Below are 20,922 nucleotides of genomic sequence, written 5' to 3'. Positions count from 1 at the left end.
GGGCTGGATCGAACGGTTGTTCGATTCCATTCGGTGACATTTTACCTTTCTACACCACCGTTGCTCTTTTATGGATCGACTGGTGAATTTTGATTATTCGTCGAGTTATCGAGTCTAGACGAAGTTGGAACTATGTTCGATCGAGGTTGGAAAAGCGACGTGTTGCGGAAATAAAATCTACTGGTAGCGTTTGACGTTTTATGGATGTTGTTCGATAAAATAGTTTGTTACGTGTTGCGAATAATTCTATGAACCCGGCAGATGTAGAATTATAGATATAATTGATAGACAATGTAGGATACGAAATTAAAAGCGTTATTAGTAGAAGCATATTATATTTTTTTCTGATTTGAGAAAGGTATGTATGTACGTGAACGTGAAATTGTAGAACACAAATTAAGATTACGTGTGTAGAATTTTACTAGCAGATTTACATATAGATTCGTTAGGCATACGATATTATGCTTGTACTTGTGTATCGTAGCATGTTTATGTATTTTTTAATAAGTGAATATCTTTACTAGGAATACTAGACGTTTTTACGGTTAATCGATACTTTCGCTAAAGTCTTTCTATCCTATTCTATTAGAAGAAATATACCCAATATTTTGCTTAGCTTGATCAAGATTGATGCTAATACTTTTACTACTTATAACTGATACTTATATAGATAATACCCTTTTAAAATTATTACAATTACTCACAGTAGCAAACATATGAATAGGAAACGTTCGTATACTAAATTTAATTAAATTAATCAATTCAGTAAAAGTACACAGAATGCATATAATATACAAAATATGAAAAGTAAAATACCTGTCATTGAAAGAATAAAACAAATCTCTATCTAGGTATTTTCGTAATTCTATTCACGAAAACTCATACATATATCCTGTAACTATAAAGAAACTCCAACTTCTCTTTCAACAACCCCTATCCATAGACCAATGCTCGATATACGTTATATACAATGTACGTTACACCTGCTCTACATTTATCCACAAACAGATCGAGTCCACGTTCACGCAATTAAAATCCGGTTTACCGGACAAAGAGGGTGACGAAAGGAGGAAGGTGTTCCCCATTCGGTTAACAACGAGGCAACGGGGGCGATAAAAACGGGGAACGAAGAAGGAGGACGAAGCTCCGGCAATCGCCTTGGCCGCGCACGAATGGGGCAAGGACGGAGATTTAGTTTCGTCTAACAGGGCAACAATAAATTCGTCGTGCTGTTAATAAATCCCATTGCCGGTGAGACGAGAGATCCCGAAGCCGGTGTACAAAAGCGCGGATGAACGAGAGGATACAGAGGGCGGCCCCTTTGCAGCATTTATTGTAGGAAGCCAGCTTAAGCATTGTTACCTGCTGCTACTGGCATTGTCACTCCCTCTACTATTCCACGTTTTCCTCCTCTAGCGGCTGCACCCTCTGTGTCTCTTTCCTCTTCCTTCGCCATTTTTTCGATTTCGAAATAGTCTGCTCTATTGTCGACGAACTATGTCGAGAAATTTGCTAGGAATAAAGTCACAGGTCGGTTTCGATGGATGCGAGTGTTCGACGTGGCGTGAGAATGTTTAAGATGTTAACTGTATATCGAAGGATGTTGTCGAACGAAAAACAGTATCGATGATTCTTTGATTTTTCAAGCGTTAGTCATTGATCGTGATTGATTCAATGTTTTTAGGATTCTTGCGGTATTTAGGAGTTTCAAGATGTTTGACGGTTTCGGTGGAAATTAATTAATCGTGAAAAATTTGATTTCTATTTCATATGATGATAATTTCAGCGAGAAATCACGATTTATGTATTCTGTTCCTATAAAGTTTTTTTCTTTTTTATTTGGAAGAATTTTACAATCGATTCTCATTGAGAATTATAAGTAAGTTATTCTGGCTTGGTACTATATCGTGCATAATAGGTGATTATAGTACCTTTGATTCTAGCTGCATCTAATGTGTTTCTATAAATTTCAAGGCACTATAAATATAAAAATTATGCAGAATATTTCAACGTTTGGATTTGAATATGGAGATTGGAAATATAAAACAAAAAGGATTAAACAAAAATTTACAGTTAAGACATTCGCAACTGAGAAGTCTACCATAGTTATATAAACTATTTATCCCTCGATACGTTCAAATATATCAACTTCTTTCGTTCTAAAAGGTTCCAACGAAACCTACGACGGTGTCTAAGAATTCCATATCGAACGAGTTTTTTTCAAAATCAAACCAGAAACACTAAGAATTAATCGTTGGAACGCGTTCGGGCGTGGTTTCCATGCGAGGACGCCGTTTCATGGACCGACACCTGCCCTCTCGACGTGACACGAATCGCCTTTTCACTCTGTTCAATTTCTCTGAACTACCTGCGTGCGTAGTCTCACCTTCTCCTCGTCCTTTCTTTCTCGAACATCCCCGAGCCACATGTTTTCCACGCGTTTTCGTCCGAGCAACAAAGAGAGCATAGAAGGTGTCAGGTTTCATTGAGAGTTGTTGTTCGAACGAAACGAGTCTATGGGTCGAAACAGCCTAATGGCCTGAAAATCCAAGTCCACGTGCATTCCGGATGCCATCGGTCAGACCGCTGGGCGCCTTTAAGCTTCTCTCACGTTTTTGGCGGGAACCAACGCCATTCAGTCGACCGAGTCGATTATTAACCTCTCGATGGAGCAGAGGTATTTGTATATTCCACAAAAACGTTAAGAGATTGTAGAAACGAGAATGTTTTTCAGTTTACTCAGGCATTGATATTTATATTAATTATATAAAATTATATAAATTAGTTATGTATTAAGTTGTTCGAAAAGTGTCTTTCCTTTACAGACACGTCTTTTACAACGACGCATCTTTATACAAACATAAAACATAATCTGTCGGACGTTGCGATCTTTATCTTGATAAAACGAAATGGATCATACGTAATTCGATAAAATAATGTAAAACGGAAAATATTGCGCACCCATTATTTCCTTGTAAAACGAAAGAAACTTTTCGGACGACGTAATATTATATTTATATAAAGTTACAAGAGACTGAAAAAAATTATTAAATCGTCGAATTGAATTTTCCATATTTATCGATCGGACATAATTTATATCGAAAATAATTTATTCCGAGAGGAGTTCACCTAATATATAAGGAAAGTTAGAAATACGCGAAAAAAGTATAAGTCTCTGATTATTATAATAGTAGAGATAGACAAGAATTACAGAACTTTTCAAAATATCGAAAGAATGAAATGCCGACAATCTTTTCTATATTTACCCTATCACAAGAAGAGAAGAAACTTAGATATCTCTAACGTTAATTTACGATCTCGCTATATCGGTCTCGTAAAGTACACGCAGCTTTAAATCGACCCATATGACGAGTAAAATTAGCAATCCCACGAGCGAACGAGTCGACCGATCCTCCCAGCAAATAAGATTAGAAAAGCGAAAAAATAGGAGGAAGAGAAAAAAGATCGACGCAGGGGTCGAGGCGGGGAGCCACAAAGAGCCGCTGCAAAAGAGAAGACTTTACCGGGTCGTTGCACGCTTTTCCGCAAGGATCGAAGCAGATAAGAGATCTACGAGAATATAACCTACCCTTTGTGGCGAGTCGAGCGACCGTGCTCCTGCTTATGCTCCCGTCCCACGATTTAAAGTTACACGTACGCGCGAAACGTATGTACGCGCCGGATAATCCGATCGCGAGCCCATTGTTGCGGATCGGCTCGACGCCCACCGTTCTCCGCGCAAAACTTTACCGAGCACGTCTCGCTTTCTCTCTGTCCCAACCATCTCTTTTCTCCTCTTTTCCTCGCGGTTTAATCGGTAGCCATCCGCTCCCGGGGTTAACATTCAAAGTTTTTCGATCGTAATCCCGTTACTTCCGCGGATGTGAGCTCGGTCGATTCGCGATACGTCGTTTCGAACGTTATTCTCGAGGGTAAATTAAGCGTGTATGGTATTTCTCTGCGATGGAATCTCGAAGATTCTGTCCTTTTTTAAAGTTAAAATATCCTATCTATCATTGTAGCTATCATTGAAACTGAAGAAACTGAAATGTTACTTTATTTGTGCCATCTTTGCTTTTCCTCGTTTACAACTTTACGTAAAAGATAGAAGAGTACGCGGAACTTTAGATATTTTGACATATCTTAAAACATGTGAGAAAGTACTAGACATTTTAACTAATGCGGGCAGAGTTTATCATATAAATATAAAAAATATAGAATATAGTATAAAGTATAACTGGACAGAAAGATATAGCAATTATTACGCGATACAATAACCACCCTCTTTTACCAAGCTACTCACGTTCAAACCGAAATAGCTCTCAAAAACCAATCTCCATTTCATCCCAACTACCACAAGAACCTCTCTCAATCTACCCTCTCTTCGGAACACTTCACGAAAAACTTCTTACCAGGACTCTCCTTCAACCAGCCTCCCCATAGCTTCGAATTACTAGAAGAACCAATACATATCCCTATTCCGAAAGAATAATGGATCAGAGTGTACTATGCCCGTATAGAACGTTCCTTTTCCTAAGCGATCTTCCTAATCTGGAAGATGGGCCGATAACGTCAGTCAATTGGCGATCGACTGACTCGGTTTGACTCTCACCCCGCCCTTCTTTCTCGCTCGTGCACAACCCTCGCCGCTTCCTCTTTTGTGGGAAAAAATGTAGCCAAACAATCGGATAGCAGACGGCCTGTTCATTGTGCCGGGACTAAATGACAGTAGAGAAGATCCTTCAGAGCGTAGAGCGCCGCGATGCGGATCTCTCGGTGGCTTCGACTTCCTTTCTTCGGGCGTAATGAGATGTCCCGAGATGCGTCGTGCAACACACACACGTATACGTGGTACAGTATATACGTAAATGCGTTGTACTGCACACACGTTCAAACACACGCATACAACCCACCACATATACATAGTATGGTGTATATGTAAATGCGTCTTGCACTCACGTTCAAACACACACGCGTACGACGCACCACGTATACGTAGCTGTGTTTATGTGCGTGTCTACGTGTGTATAGGCGCGTACGCGTGTATAGAATACAGAGAGACGTTACATAGGTGGGATAGAAATACAGAAGCACCCTCTGAATCGGATTTTCCTCCGATGCAGGGGAAAAAAATAGGAGATGTACGTGGACGGTAAACGCGGTGAAAGCGCCGCCGGGACGTTTTGTTGTCGTGCACCGGTTCGCGTTCTACGGTTTTCCGCGTTCGGCGTCACATCGACTAGGATAGGCCGGGGAAAAGCGCGGAGAAGCAGCCTTGGTCCGAAACACCATTTGCTGCCTGCCATTTGCATTTTCGTTCGCTTCGCCGTAGAAGCGAAATAAGAGGAAGGGAGAGAGAGATATAGTGTACTGGGCTTGGATATTTTCGGAATCGGCATTGTGCGTGGAAAAAAATTGGCATTTTCAATTCGGAGCGCAGCCACTCTTGTTATATTTATTTTTAGCGTTCCCCACTGAAACGCAACCGATTCGTTGCAGCAGATTTTCAGAGCATGTTTTAGCAAGATCGTCCTGTTCCACCGATCATTCAGAAATCTTGTGGGATCTGCTTGATTGCTGGAATTTCTGCGAATTTGGATAAATTAATGAGAACGTGGAAGATTGGCTGGTTAAAGTATTTAGAACGTTATTCGAGTAAAGAAAATGAAGTTTTTATTTATCGAGAGTAAGAATAGGGTGGAAAATGGTAATTTCTAATGTTTAATGGCTCGAAGATATTATTCTTTATTTTTACGAAGACTACAATCAACATATATGTAAATATAAATCACACAATGAAGATACAATAGTTCGTCAATCTATGATCGATCGAATGGAACAAGGAGCTCTGAAATATAATTACGATATAATAAAAAACAATTATAAATGGTCATAGTATGATGGGCTATAAATTGCAATTACATTCCTGTACGTCTGTTGGATCATTTCTTAAGCAAATTACAATTTCATCCGTTTAAATCTTTACGAGATCAGCATCGCTTAAATTTACCTTGATAAAACACCATCGTCGTACTGTATCTAATTTTTCTATAAAACCTAAATCTCTCAAATCGTTTCGAGGAATATCGGTCGCTACATTCGAATACAAAAGAAATTCGCGCTTGAATTTTTCTGTCATTTCCATCTTGTCGCGAAATGAGCATTATCACGATTCTCGAGAGATATCCTCTTCGACTCTAGCAACTGGACAAAGAATACGCGAACAGGAGCAAGGAGCCGCGAGAAACCAGAACGAAAAGGTGGCTAGAAATAGCCGCGACGATTCGATAATATCGTAAGCGGATCTTGTCGGATACGAGCTTAATTTCGCTCGAGAATCCGGATCGTCGAAAGTCTGTAGCCGCACAAAAAGGACGGACACACCACGACCGACGTTTTACGTATTACGTAGTGACCGACGAAGAGAAGCCATCCCACGAGTCCCGAATTCGGCTTATCCGGGATTTCTTTCTTGGTTCGCGCGTGTTCGCCTTTCGACGATACATCTGCACAGGAACAGATGTGAATTTCCCTATCTTCCAGAACTAACGACGCATAGAGTGCTATTATTTGAGGACATTATATCTTTTCTCCTCGGTTGTTTGACAATCAGTTCAAAAGCATGGAGAGCAACCGCAAAGAAGTATTTGCACATACAGTGATAAGGGAAAGTTACAAATTGACACACTATGGATTTTACGAATTTTGTACTAAAACTTGTTTACTATACTCGTATTTATCCTATGGTACATACGTATTATATTTATTCGTTGCTCTTATTAAAATAATTATCTACTTCGTAGAATGAAGATATCTTCTTATATTCTTTATTTTATAATCTTCCTTTCGGCCGCCGCTGTACCCTTATTTTCCTCTGAAGCATTCCTTTTGTCAGATTTTACATTTCGACCTGCTCCAACTAACCATTCGATACAACGGTACAAGTGTATTTCAGCGCACACAGTGAGGTTTTTCGACCGAAAATTCGATGGACTGGGAACTGGATGGATGCCGTATAGCGCGGCATACACAAATGTGGAATTCTTCTCGAGTAGGCAGCACACGTCAGTGCCGTAAGGTGTCACAACTCGTGGAGGTGGGCGCGAAGGGGGTCGAAAGAAAGGAAGCCCGACGACAACGTGAAAAGAGAGAGCGAGAAAGGAGGTTATAAGGAAGGGATGGAGGAAGAATCGAAGAGAAGAGAGACGAGAATTTATCCACGAACGTCGCCTCCGTGCAACCCGCGATTTATTTGCCTGGGCTAAAAGCTTGAGAGCCGTCGTGTATTCCGCGCTGGGAATACCAACCGGCGGTGTATTCTGTATTCGTGTCGTCGTATTCTCATCCATCAATTCCACGTATCACGAAAGAGTGCGGCCGACGACGAGGAAGAAGAGAGGCTACGCTGGCTGGTGCGCGGCTGCAGGGGCGGGAGAGTCGAAGATTTTTTTCCTCATTGTTGGCGTGGTTGTCGTCGTCGTCGCCGCCATTCGTCTGGTTTATTCGCCGTTGCATTGTGTTTCTCGCGGATGCAAGCACGGCCCTTTTCTTCGCGCACCGTGCCGCGAAAATAGGTGAACTTGCCTCCCTCTCTCTCTTCTTTCTTCGTCTTCCCGCCCCTCGGCAAGCTCTTCCTCGACCGCCTCCTGCTTTCACCAAGCTCGTCGAAACGCGACATCGAGGAAAATGGAACCGATAAGAGGAAAGATCCTTGCTTAGACCCAGGCTGTGCTCGTTAACCCGTTAAAAATCAGATTTTTATTTGACTCTCTGATAAATGGAAGTGGTAATGCGTTATTGGCTTATTGGACTGAATTAAAAGGATGCGTGAATTTTTGCAAACTTATAGGTTCTTGAAGATCGGTATTTCAACTTCAAAATGTAATGTAGGATTGAAATAATCTGCACAGTATTCTCTCCGTAGATCACAGAAACCTTTAAATAAACGTCTTTGATACATAATCCATCAGACTAGGCAAACTATACCCGTGCGTTTTCATTGGAAAGGGATGAGACCACACTGTAGCAACCATTGTATCGAACACAAAATAATCGGGCAATAAACAGAAGCAAAAATATACATTGAATCCGCAATGGTCTCGGTAAACAACGATCTCGTTCACCGAAACCACGGAATATTCTCATAACCCTTCGAATTCTTTTCAATACTCCTCAAAACCGGCCAGCTAAATCTCTCTTACCAATTCAACATTCAACATTTTACCTAAACATAACAACGTACTTCTAAACTCTGAAAAGACAGGGTATCATCCCTATCATCCACCCATTTTCAATTCTGTCGCGAAAAAGAAGAGAAAAAGAACCAAAAACGAACCGATGCTCGTTCGTTGGAAAACCAGCAACCATTATGCGGAATTAATCGAACAGACTGCGAAGAATGGCGACAGCTTCTCTTCCGGTTGATCGAGTCGCTTTAACGACGCCTCTTGTCCGATATAATGGCGAAGAAAAACATACGAACCTCCGTCCCTTGACTACCGGGAAGCAGATAGAACCTTTTGTAGGTGCAAATTCGCATGTAAGTAGGTGACAGAACGATCCCAACGGATCCAGGGCTACCGTCGGACGCCCTTTTAAAGGGTTTAAGCGCAAGCATTAGCCGGTCATTAGCCCTCCTGTTCGCCTTTGTTTCAGCTTAATGCGTACATGCCACCGCTTCCGGGATTTGTCGCTTGACTGTTATTAATTATTTGAAGCGGGTCATGATCCCTGGAACACCTGTAGGCCACGAACGAACCGGGCCACACAATCGCCTTTGAAGGGACAATCGAGTGATTTTCGACGAACAATACGACGCGGATGTTACATTGCTGACTTTCGTGTTACATTGCGTCAATGTCCGAGTCCCGTAGCTGAAGACGATCCTGAACGACGTACAGTGAAACTAAGGAAGGTTTCATCATTCAGACTTTAGTCACGTTCCAGCATGAGGTTACTTGAAACTTAAGAGCGAAACTCTTATAAGTTTGCTTAAGAATTTCATGGATCTATAGAAATATCTGTTTAGTTTTGGAAACTCAAATGATATTTTTGTAAAATGTACGAATAATGACATTATTTTTCATTCTGATCGTTTCGATACAAGCTTTACCTGATTTGTTTGTCGGTAGTTCTAGTCTTGAATGACTCGAAAGCCAAACTTGTTAATCCAAGTTTTCAACTGGATCATCACATTAACTCGTGTAATTAGTAAAATGTAGTATTGCTAAAAGAAAAGAAACTGTGAGAATCTCAAGGATCACACAGTAGCCAAAGCCATAGTTCTTAAACATTAACCCCAATTCTCCACTATCCTATTAAACCAATATTTTCATCCTAATTCCAAGCGACAAGATTCCTCGAATCTCGATCATCATTCCCTTCTTCCTACTGTGTTGTCTGTAAAAGGCAGAGAAGCGGCACATTTTTATTAAATCGTCAGAGGCAAGTTATTCATTTGTCGGAAAGGAGCAAAAGGAAGAAACAAGCGAGCCACCGGGCGAGCAATACGGCAAAAAGGACGGCACGCTGCGCGTCGACAATTCACCGTAGCCTTTTGGACGAGCTAAGTTTTACCAGCGGCCGTCTATTGTCACCATTGTGCTTATCTCTCACGTCACCTGCTGTTCCGCCAAAGAGAAAGACAATACCGTAAAAGGCAAGGCCAGCTTCCCAGTACCAGCACCGATCCTAAGATTAGCCGGCGATGAAACCAAAGCTGGAATCTCGTTCCGCGGGTAGTTACTTCCGGTTAGGCAAGCCTAGCAGTCCGTTTCATCTTCTTAACCTCGGTGTTCGAAGCTTCCCTAATGAAATTTCTCTTTTTCGTTAAACATTGCCTCTCCCTCCAACAACCAGTTCTGCTTAAAGAAATGATACGAGGGATCGAAGCCGTGCCTGCTGCAAGGCCTGGTGGCCGTCTTTTGTTCTCGCAGTGAGCTGTCGTTTACAATCCGACTTATCACCGCAAAACTGCAGAATTCGCTCGAGACAATGTGACAGTTGTTCCCACCTACGGATCGTTTCGACAATTGATGGAGCTTTCAAGGGACACGCTCGATGATCCTTGGCTTGGACACGACTGGTGGCTTAAAGATATTGGAGGTATTTTGGCTGGTGGCCTATTGCTTATTCCATGTTCGGAATAAAAAGAATACTTGGCAGTTGTATTGTTGAATGTTCTTGTCTCCGTTCTTAATAAATGGAGTTGACATTGTAGGAAGAAGAGAAAGTTTTACTCGAGTAAACGAGATACAGATGAGCTATGGTATTCTTGGTATTTCTGGGTCTAGTTTTAAGGAAACTGACGCGTTCTAAGTGGGAATAATAGGGGATAATTGATATGTTTGCTCGGAGCAGACAGGTTGCGATTTGTAACAGGTTTGACATCGAACGTAACTTCCTGTGGCTTATAGTGTGAAACGTGTATCTAACGGTTCTTCCATATTTAATAACCACGGTTCGTTTAACGTGTATTTATTGAATAATTTTTGTGCTATCCTTCCTATAGGTCTAAATTTACTTTCTACAATATTCTAAATTAGATATATCCAAAATCATTCATCAATCTTAAAGCGAGGAAAATATCCAATCTTATCCAATCTTCGTCAACGATCTCTCCTCTCCACTAAGAAAAATCTATCTATTTACACATATAATAACGCAGAATCTGTCTATAATTTATTAGGTCGTCCGAAAAGTTTCTTTCGTTTTATAAGGAAATAATGGGTGCACAACATTTTCCGTTTTATATTATTTTATCGAATTACGTATGATTCATTTTGTTCTATCAAAATAAAGATCTCAACGTTCGATAGATTAGCTTTCATGTTTGTATAAAGATGTATTGTTATAAAAGACGTGTCTCTAAAAGAAAGACACTTTTCGCACAACCTAATAATTATAGTATATTTCTAATATACGTTCGTTATGTACAATATAATATACAAATTCATCTCTCGCAAATTTCACATATATATCAATTTTCAAAGATGTTCGTCGACCTTAAGGCAACGAAATCACGTCGATTTTTATTTCCATCGAACACTTTCTCACCAAGAATCCTTATCGTGATTAAATTACGTTCTTCAACCGTACCATTAATAAGATCCATCCTCTGCAATGATCACGAACGATCATCCGTCGACAAGTTGAATTTCAGTGGAGCGCGGACAATTTGGAGAGGCTGCGGTCTGGCGCGATTTGCCCGAAAGTTATTATCGCCTCTCGTCGTATCGGCGTGTACAGCGTGAGATTTACACTTGGGGCGTTATTCAACGATGGTGGATCCCGAAGGGAAAGGTCCCTGATTCACAGCCGAGACCCCTCCGGTTTCTCGAGGGTGGTGGCCCCTCTCGAAACAAAACATATTGTCCGAATTTAATTGTGGATGGGGTGCATTAGATATTCATACGTTACATGTTCCACGACGCGTACAACAATATCGGCGCGACCCTGAACCGTGCACGGGGAGTCAGCACGTGCTACGCCGCAGAGGGGAAATAAATCTTCCTCGTGATAAACACTGGCGCGAATCACCAGTCTCTTCATCCTCGTGATTTTGCCTCGATTGTTTAGCAGGATATTAGGATTTTTTCAATTGATTCCATCCTAAGAGCGGGTAATAGGATGCTTGTTAAAAGGTTTTAAGAGGCGGGTATGTCGCGCGAGAATCATTAATAACTTTTCGTTAATTTTGTAGGAAAATAGTAGGATTTTTTGGATCAGTCATTCGTGATGTGTTGGATAGTAGAGTTGGATTTGAGAAATGTTTATCGAAGTTATTTATACAAAAAGGGATGTAACGAGCATGGGATGTTCATCGTTCTCTTTCGAAATACAAAAGTAAGTATCTTTGAAACGTTTTATTGCATCTTTATATATTAATATGTAACTTTAGTAGTATTTTGCAAGTCGATGAAGAACTATCCTTAAACATAAAAGGATTCTATTTTGTGTTTTCCAACGAAAGAAACATTAGTTCGAAGCAGACACGGTTTAGAATAAAATCATTCGTAGAATATGAGAAAGTTCAATTTTCCAAGAAATTTATCGAACGTTTTCTATACGTGACTCGGTCGTTTCTAAAGAAGAAAAAAAGCAGAAATGAAATTCGCTTGTTCAGCGGGCTCAATTATATTCTCGCATAATGTTGTTCCTAACAACGAACCGTGCAACAATTTTCCACGGAAATTACGGGCAAATTATGTTTTACACGCGAAAAGAGTCGAACGAGCACGCTGTTGCTCCTACAAAACTGTTCATTGGCTGAGTCACGCGACTCATCGCGTTTAATGCGGCGAAATCCGCGATGAACTCGTTCCCGGATCGAATATAATTTCTGTTTACGAGATCGCTCGGATCATCGAGTTGAACGAACGTCGATCGTACAGAAAATGACCAGTGTCGATGAAATTATCAGATTAGCGAGTAGAATGGGGTCTCGAAACACGTTGGTCCCCTCTTTTCGTCGCTTCTCACCCTCTCGCGCCACTTGGGAATAAACAAGAGGCGATCGATGGACGCGAGGGATGGCGGAATCGAGTGTCTATAGAGAAAACGGACGGTCTATAAATTCTTTTGTAATCGACGCCACTTCGCGCCGTCAGTTAGGAACCTTTTCACCGCTATGTGGAAACGATGAAATCGCTTGATTGTGCCTGCCTGTCACGAGGACGATCTGGCCATTCGTTACTTCATTGCGGATCTCGTTTGAGATCCTCGAATTGACCAGCTTTTATTCGAAACCTTCTGTGCTTGTTAAAAATATTATCTTAAATAGCGACCATGGAGTAATTAAATGTATATCGCAAATTATTAGTCGCGTCAATTAATCAATTTTCTTTCTATATCTAATCTGAATGTAAAATCTCGAAACAAACAACCATCCTACATATCATTTCAACGTGAAATCGCGTGTCACATACGTATTCCCAAAATATGTGACGTAATAACAGTTCTCAAGTCTCAGCAAAATTAAACGCACAGGTTTCATTGGTAAGGATGTCGTATCGATGCAAGTAATATTTCTGTCCATATTTCACCTAAATGTTACACACTCTCGAAGCAACCACCCCGAATTTACCGATTTGCGCGCGAAAGCACGTATCTACCCTTCACCACGCGGGTCAAATATTCCTTTGCGACAGAAATAACAGCCACGGAAGAATTAATCGCACGTCGCAGATTCTCGATTCGTAAAGTTGTCGTACAGGTAATTTTCTATTGATACTTCACGTAAGAGCTACAGATTCTGAAAACAATCACCCTAAATGCTATTTTCCCTCGAAACCGCGAGCTCATTCTTCGTAACACGTGCCAAATACCGGAGTTTCCGCGAACTATCGCCACTCGTGGCTCACCTATCGACATCGTCCCGGTGCGCACCGGGGGTGAAGTGCGTGGAAACCCCCCGCTATCCGGCCGTTTAAAAGAGCAAAACGCCATAAGCTACCATTTTGTAGAAGAGTGGGCCGCCTCGTAGATCGAAGTATAATGTCCTCCCCTTTAGTCGAAGCGAGAGAAACACAGCTAAGAGAGGAAAGAGCCACTTATATACAGGGCTGTCGCCAGAACGAGGTCTACCGGGCCAACCAAGGGGGTGGTGGGGCTGGTGTTGCTAAGAGAGGGAGAGAAACACGGTGAGTGGTATCGAAGAGAGAAGTCACCTTCTTATTTCTATTCTCAGCAGCGTTCTTTCGAATTCGACTTGGCAATACCAACGGCCACCATCTCGAAATCGTCCCACCTTCTTCCACGATGTCCCCACCACGCATGGGCTGGATCGGTTGGTACCCGTGGTCGGTGCTCGTGGAGGTGGTGGCGGTAGCTACTTTACCTGACTCCACGTTCTAACTCGCCCCTCGATTTCTCCTCCCTCCCTCCCTCCCTCTCTCTCTCTCTTTTCCAACGTGTCTCGGTCTTCCTACGAGTTTCTTTCTCTGTTTCTTGCAAAGGTTTGACCCACCCATCCCTCAGGACGCTACACGGAGCATTACGCGGTCATAAACAGGTCGGACTCCATTATTACGTAGATCAAAAATTATTGTTGAAACGTTTAGTGCGCGATACTTACAGGTGAGATTTGGTGGAAGATTTTATGCGTTAGGTAGTTTAAACGTTCTTGATACGCGAGTAGCTCCACGTCTTGATGTTTATGTCTATTTTCTTCGATTTGTTTGATTTTTACGAGGGAAGTTAGATAAATACGTAAGATTATTTCCTGAGCTGTGGCGAAATCGAATACGAAGTACATATCGATCTACTCTGAATGTCGTATTCTGAAATAACCCATTGCTACAAATGGAACAAATCTCTGTTTCCTTCTCCTCGTTTCTATAGTTCTATTCGCGAAAGCTAATTCCTTGAACTCCGCTCGTAGAAAAATATCAACTCTCTTAAACATTCGTGCTCTCCTAACAACCCTATCACCTCTAACCGAAAAGCACCAACTTCCCAAACCCCAATTCCCCGGCCTTACCACAAACTTCACCCCTACAAAAAAACATCTACTCCATAGTAGCCAAAATTTTTGTAGAAAAAGACGGGTGACCAGCGGTTTGGGAAAGAAATTTCGCGTGGCTGTTGCGAGGTCCTGGAAAGAAAGGCGAGAAACAAGGAGAACGCGACAGGGTGAGTCGCCGAGGTAAACGAGGAGAGAAAATTGAAGTCGCGGAAGAGGAGTGCGAAGTGGCTGATGGGGGGGGACGATGGATGAACGCAGGACGGTTCGTTATCGACGACCTCGAAGGTTTCGACCAATCGAAGGGCTCAGCGATACCACGATCATCTTTTTTAGACCGCCCATAGTCTCGTGCCATTGGTTACTGCGCTGTTTCGCGTTTGAACCTCGATGGTGGGGAAAGACTGGCGCGCGGAGTTCGTGGATCGTCGGCAAGAGTCGAGACGTGCGTGCACATTCCCAAAACTATCGTCCGCGGAGGCAGATTGAGCGTCGTGCACGTCGTGATCGTCCTCGTGCGTCGTTACCGAACGCGACTAGCCGCCTCTCGAACACGGTTCCCGTGTATTTTACGCGACCGACGCTTGCTCACGCTTGTTTTGTTCGCGAAGAATGTCGTTGGACTGTGTCCAGTGTCGCGACGCGGATATCTGATCGGTAAACGGGAAGGAAAAGTGTTGAACCGTGTAGCATAGTGATATTGAGACTCGAGTGGATGGCCTGACATGACAGTGTAGTGACTTACTTTTGCTTGTTTGTTGTTGATTTCCGTTGCTGATATATTTCCTTTGGAAACTAGACGAGACGAGAGTCTCAACCACGGCAGCAAAATTGAGCTGGACTTGCACCAACGGGCCGCCGGCCACTTTATGAGGTGAGTTCCTTCTTACAAAGTGATTATATCGTACGTTTGACGAGAGTGTAAGAATGATCGGAGCATCGTAAAGGGAGTTTATAAGTTCGTTTGAATTTGAATATTGTGGCATATCGACAGTGATACCGGTTTCAGTCGGAATTACGATTGAAGTGCGGATTGAAAATTTGCGAATAGAAGGAATTTATTAAATACGAGGATAAATGTATAGATGGTTTCTTCTATCGTAACGAATTAATTAATTTTCAATAGGTACTTATTACCAACTGAAGTCTGTGTTTTAAATCCTTATCAAAGATTATTATCAAACCAGATTACAGAATTATTCTAATGTCACAATTACAATATGAATCTTCCCCAATCTTCGTTTAAATATAATTTCCATTGCGTTGACTCAGAACGTTTACTCAAGGTAACATACAAAGCAAACAACATTGATGATCAATATTCGAACACGCAAATACAAGCTGTATCTCTTAACACGCGCGACGAGCTTGAAAAATATCTCCAGCGAAGTGAACGATAAGAACGAACCGAATAAACTGTGCCATGTAAACAATCTGTTTGTCAATAGAATCACCTTTGCCTGCCACATATTCAAATATCCGACGGCTATCGTGGCTCTCAATACGCTCGAAACCATTTTACCCTCCATTAGAATTTAAATCGACTTTTCCACGATAATTTTCACCCGTTTCTATCCCAAGTATCCGCGAGAGGCCACTTCATAAATGCACTTCCGTTTTTACGCGATGAAGACGGAGCCGGCTCGAGGCAATAAATCGCCGCGTGCACACTATCGTTGTCCGTTGCCTAAACATTCAATTAGCACTTCCTAATCCCCCGTCGCAGCTTGTCAACAGCCATTACTTCCAGCATCTTCTCTCTCTTCGTTGAACCACCCCGGAGTACCCTTGGGGCCTCTCTACAGCAGCCACGCTGCTTCGTTTCACCCCCGTTTCTCGCCACACCCCCCTACCGCCGAACGTCTCTCTAACCAACGTATCTATTAATCCGGCCTGAATGACACTCGAGGGTGGCCCCGGACCCGAGGGTGATTCTAACCCTACAAAATCGTAACTACCGCCCCCGGGGTTAACTCCCTCAACCACTACAGGTTTTTTTTTTTTCTTAATGAATGCTCAAGGAGATCCGCGTAATTGTGTTAGTTCGAGAGGAGAGAACACGTTAAGGGAAAATGAGAGAGAGAAAGAGAGATTTTGATGCCGACTGTAAGAGGGTTTTGGTAAGGAAAGAGAGAAAAGGATAAGAGGGAGAACACACACCCTGAACGAAGGGTGACATTTAGGGTAAAAAGACGGGAGGAGAGGCAACAACGCGGCGAGATTGGTTAATGGCTTTGATACGAGAAAAGGATAAGATTAATTTGCTTATGAATCAAAGAGCAAACGAATAAGCAATTACCGGGACCGTGAGGAGTGGCTGCACGAGTGCCCTCGCTTGCTTCTTCTGCGTGTCGCTGGCGCACAATTAAAATCCACGAATACCGTTGGAATCCGTGTACGTAGGGCTTCATGTATGCATGTGTTTGTCTTTGGTGCGGTTGGTTTTACTTTCTGGAGTTGTTATACCTGTAACGAGTGTAAATTCTATTGTGTTTAGGTAATTGTATTAGCTAGTAGTTTATCGGTTTGACCGATCGTGCACTCGTACAATGTAATAGAATAACGAAGAATATAAAAAGTTATTACGAATGGAAGGGTATATCTAGTGGGATGATTGACGATACTTGTGATTACTTTTAATAACTTTCATTTGATATGGACGTAATTATTATTGAGATGTTCCTTAATTGAGATACTTCCTGTATGGAAACCTATTGGTCTGTGGTATATTTTCTAGTGGTATAAGTAGTTGAATCATTATGAAATTTGTTTTGTAAATATAAAAAGTACAGAATTCTTTTACGGCAATTATAATTATCAGATCAATTGTAACTAATATTAAAATCTAATACTAAAGCTTCCGTCGCAATTCATTCAGTTCGTCGTAATTTTATCTAACAGGACCTTCTTCCAAGAAACTCCTCGGTATACATATAATTTCTATTGTTTCTTAAACCTTTTATGCGATGGAACATTGTTTTTCTTTCGCATACTGTTCCTTTTTGGAATTTTTGTTTCACGACCGGTTGTGAAAGGTGGATGTTTGTGAGTTTGGTCAAGTAACTTGTTGCGTCGGGATGAATGAAACGATGATTGATGTAACGAGTCTGTCAATTTGGAAGGTTATTCAGCACTTTCTTAATGAGTTTAATCTCCTTCTGACAGGTTGCGACGTTAGGATTCGCGGCTCCTTAGTGCCGGTAAAAAGAAAATTGTCAGTGAGTCATTTGAAAGATTGTTTGCTACTCTCGTGGCGATACTAATTTCGCTGATAGCTCGTACAATTCGAAATTTATGTCCAACGACGCAAAAAAAGAGAAAAAAGGAAGAATGAGTACAGGGTAGTAAATTGCATCAGAGAAGACTGATATGTTCATCGTTCAAAATTACATTACACGCCGTGTGTTATTCAAATAATTTTACAAACTTCGTAACGTTAGAAAGTTGCACTCAGATTAAATTTAACGCGCAAAAAGGCAGTATTTATGCTTTCTTCGTTACCGTTTTAAAACTACCTCGCGTTTTTAATCATTTCTTCAAAACGAGTTTTGAGTAATCTCTCGACACAAACCACATGAAACGTATTCAAAAGAAATCCTCAAATTTATCCGAATAGCAAAAAGGACAACTTCTCGGTCCTTTTAAACCACGTCCCACTTCAAACCCTTTTATTCATTTCAAAAATACCACCAATTTATTTCAAATTTCAAGCAAGTTTATCGCAAACTTTGTAACATTCAAAAGAAACACTCAAATTACTGTTATTCTATAACATCAAATGTTTTAAAGAAACACTTTCTCCCATTAACTATCAAACGTTTATACGTTCATAAACATCGCTAATTTCAAATCACTTCGACCGAGACATCAGCAATTGTCTTCTCAAACCAAATTTCATCTGACTTTATAAATAACTCATAAACGCCACAACATTCAAATCATCGATGTTTACTAACGTTAAACACTCATACATCCAGGACAACAGCTTCTCTCATTAACCTTTTTCAAAGTCTCATTGACTTCAAACTTCAACTAATCTGCAATTTTATTGTAAATTCCACGACGTCTAACAAATTTCCTAAACTCATTCGAACGTCCAGAGAAACAACTTCACCCGATAAATCTTCTAAACTGCTCCTCATCACTCGTCGTTTGAAACTTTCCTGTAATACTACAAATTTACTCTTGAATCCAAATTCCTAGCAACTATCGCTCTCCATAAACCATACTCATCAAACAAACCATCTCTAGGAACCATCTTCCCACCAAAGATGTGTCCTAAACAACTCAGTGAGAGACTCTAAATGACCGAAATGACGTCGTGCAGATCGTAAATCACCGAGACTAGCCAAGGTTCGTCTCCGACGGTGCACGAGACGGTGCACGGTCCTTTCGAGACAATAGACACGCAGTGTCACGCACTTGTATGTTTCTGTGTGTGTGTGTGTGTGTTTGTGTGTGTACATAGAAACAGAAACGTGGAGGAGTTCCTGGAGGTCTGGTCGGTCAGTCGGACTGTTGGTTGTCGTGGCTGTTTTCGCGTGGGCGTGTCCCCCTATTAACGTGGTCGCTGGGCTTACTAATTGGTGGCTGCGTTTAATTACAGAGCCGGCGGCAACATGTGCGACGGCTCGTTCACTGACACCCTGCGCGGTATGCAGGGCATGTCGAGTACGTCGCCACCCGGTGGAGCGGGGGTCGGCCCCATGGGGGTTGGCCTCGGCAGCCCCCTTGGGCCGACCGCGAAGAAGGCGCAGGTGGAACACATTAAGAGGCCGATGAACGCATTCATGGTATGGTCACGATTACAACGACGGAAGATCGCGCAGGAGAACCCGAAGATGCACAACTCAGAGATATCCAAGAGGCTTGGTGAGTGCAGAAATTTTGTATTCTAATTTTTTCTACGAGTCGTTACGGGTTGTAAAACTTCCGTTCGTGACTGTTAGGACACCTGCTAATTTTATAAGAAATTTAGTATTTTTGATTTGAATTATGTAAGCAATGGTTAATTGATTGGAATTACGTATTCGTTTCGAGTTGAAGAATATATACTTTGAAAGATTTCGGAGAAGAAATGGATAATTTACAAATTAGAAAATTCAGTGAAGTCTGTGAAAGTTTTCGTCTGATTTGTGGAATCGTGTATAGAACACACGACGGGATCAAACAAAGTTCTATCAGATTACAGATATAGCTTTCTTATCAAATATACGAATTTCTCGTTCCAAGAAAAATATTCCTGCGATCTGGTATAATTCGAGCAAATTCGTGTCGACGTAAGCATATATCATGATTCTCATTATGCGAAAACCAACTGCTATATGTATACGAACCCCTTACCTCTGTCTCGCGAATGCAATTAGCGAAACTGATGGTGCCGCTGTGTAAAAAGACATTCAAAAACTACCACCTCTTTTACTCCAAAAAAAAAGAAAAGGAAGAAAAACTTCGAATAAGAACTTGAATAAAAATCGGACAACCAAACAACTGTCTATTATTGCAACATACTCGCATTCTAAAGTCTAAACGATCAAACTATATTGTAATTTCTCCAGGACATATACACACATGTATATATTTACAGTTTTCACCAAACACAAGGCCGCGAGAACGACATCTTCAGCATTCGTTCCTTTGAAAATCGGTTGATCGCGGTCGGTTCGGCGGAGTCTCGACACACGCTCGAATTATTCGTTGCTGACGGTACAGAGAGAAAATGCGAGAGAGGGACAGAGAAGGATAAGCGGAGGATGGAGGGCGGCGAAGCCGTGAGGGAAAAGAAAAGGAGATAAAGACGAACGGGGACGAAGGTATTCCGGTTGGTATTTCCGTTAAATACCCGGGAATCGACAAAGCCTGTTCCCGCAGCTACCCCTCGAAGCTTCTTTATCCGTCATTTTCTTCCTCGCCTTGGATCTTCTACCCCCGGTTTCTCTCCGGCGTTCCCCCGGCGACGACGAATAAGGGAAGTGCCTGCTCCTCGGCAAAAATGATGCGCGCACGCTCGAACCACCTCCCTCTGCCGCGGGATTCCACCCTCTCCGTTTTCTCTACCTCTCTCTTTATCCTCTTCCTCGACCATTTCGAGCCTCCTCTCTCTTTTTCTCCTTCCATCCCTCACTCCCACTCCCCCCTTTTCTCTTCTCCGGCTTACACCCTTTGTCGAAGCGACACTTTTTCGTCGCTCTTTTACCGCCATATCCCTGGCACCGCGCGCATTTCTACTTGATATACAACTCTCTGCTACCCTGTACTCGTCGCCCCTCCACCCGCCAGTTCCTCGTAGCTGGCTTGTCGGAGCATTTGCAAATTTCATCCTACAACCACCCTCTTGTACCCTTCTACCTCCGTTTCCACGACCCTGCGTCTCCTTCTTCGGCCCGGCTTGTCCTCTTTCCACTGTACCATTCACTTTTCCTCCTTCTTCTCTTCGTATGCCGTACTAGAAGTCGACAAAA

The 20,922-nt window shown here is 42.0% G+C and overlaps 1 protein-coding gene across 1 annotated transcript in view; it reads left to right on the top strand.

The window, feature by feature from the left end:
- LOC100647190 (transcription factor Sox-19b) overlaps window positions 1-20,922 on the top strand; it is a 133,234-nt gene that overhangs the window by 83,063 nt on the left and 29,249 nt on the right. Inside the window, exons 3-4 of the mRNA XM_012313648.3 lie at window positions 14,537-15,335; window positions 19,068-19,333. Coding sequence (XP_012169038.1) covers window positions 15,331-15,335; window positions 19,068-19,333 — 271 coding nt within the window. The 5' untranslated portion in view covers window positions 14,537-15,330. The remainder of the gene's footprint in view (window positions 1-14,536; window positions 15,336-19,067; window positions 19,334-20,922) is intronic.

Source organism: Bombus terrestris, chromosome 11 (genome assembly GCF_910591885.1).
Source record: "Bombus terrestris chromosome 11, iyBomTerr1.2, whole genome shotgun sequence".
In the NCBI taxonomy this organism is placed as follows: Eukaryota; Metazoa; Arthropoda; class Insecta; order Hymenoptera; family Apidae; genus Bombus; species Bombus terrestris.
This window is presented reverse-complemented; position numbering and strand designations above follow the sequence as displayed.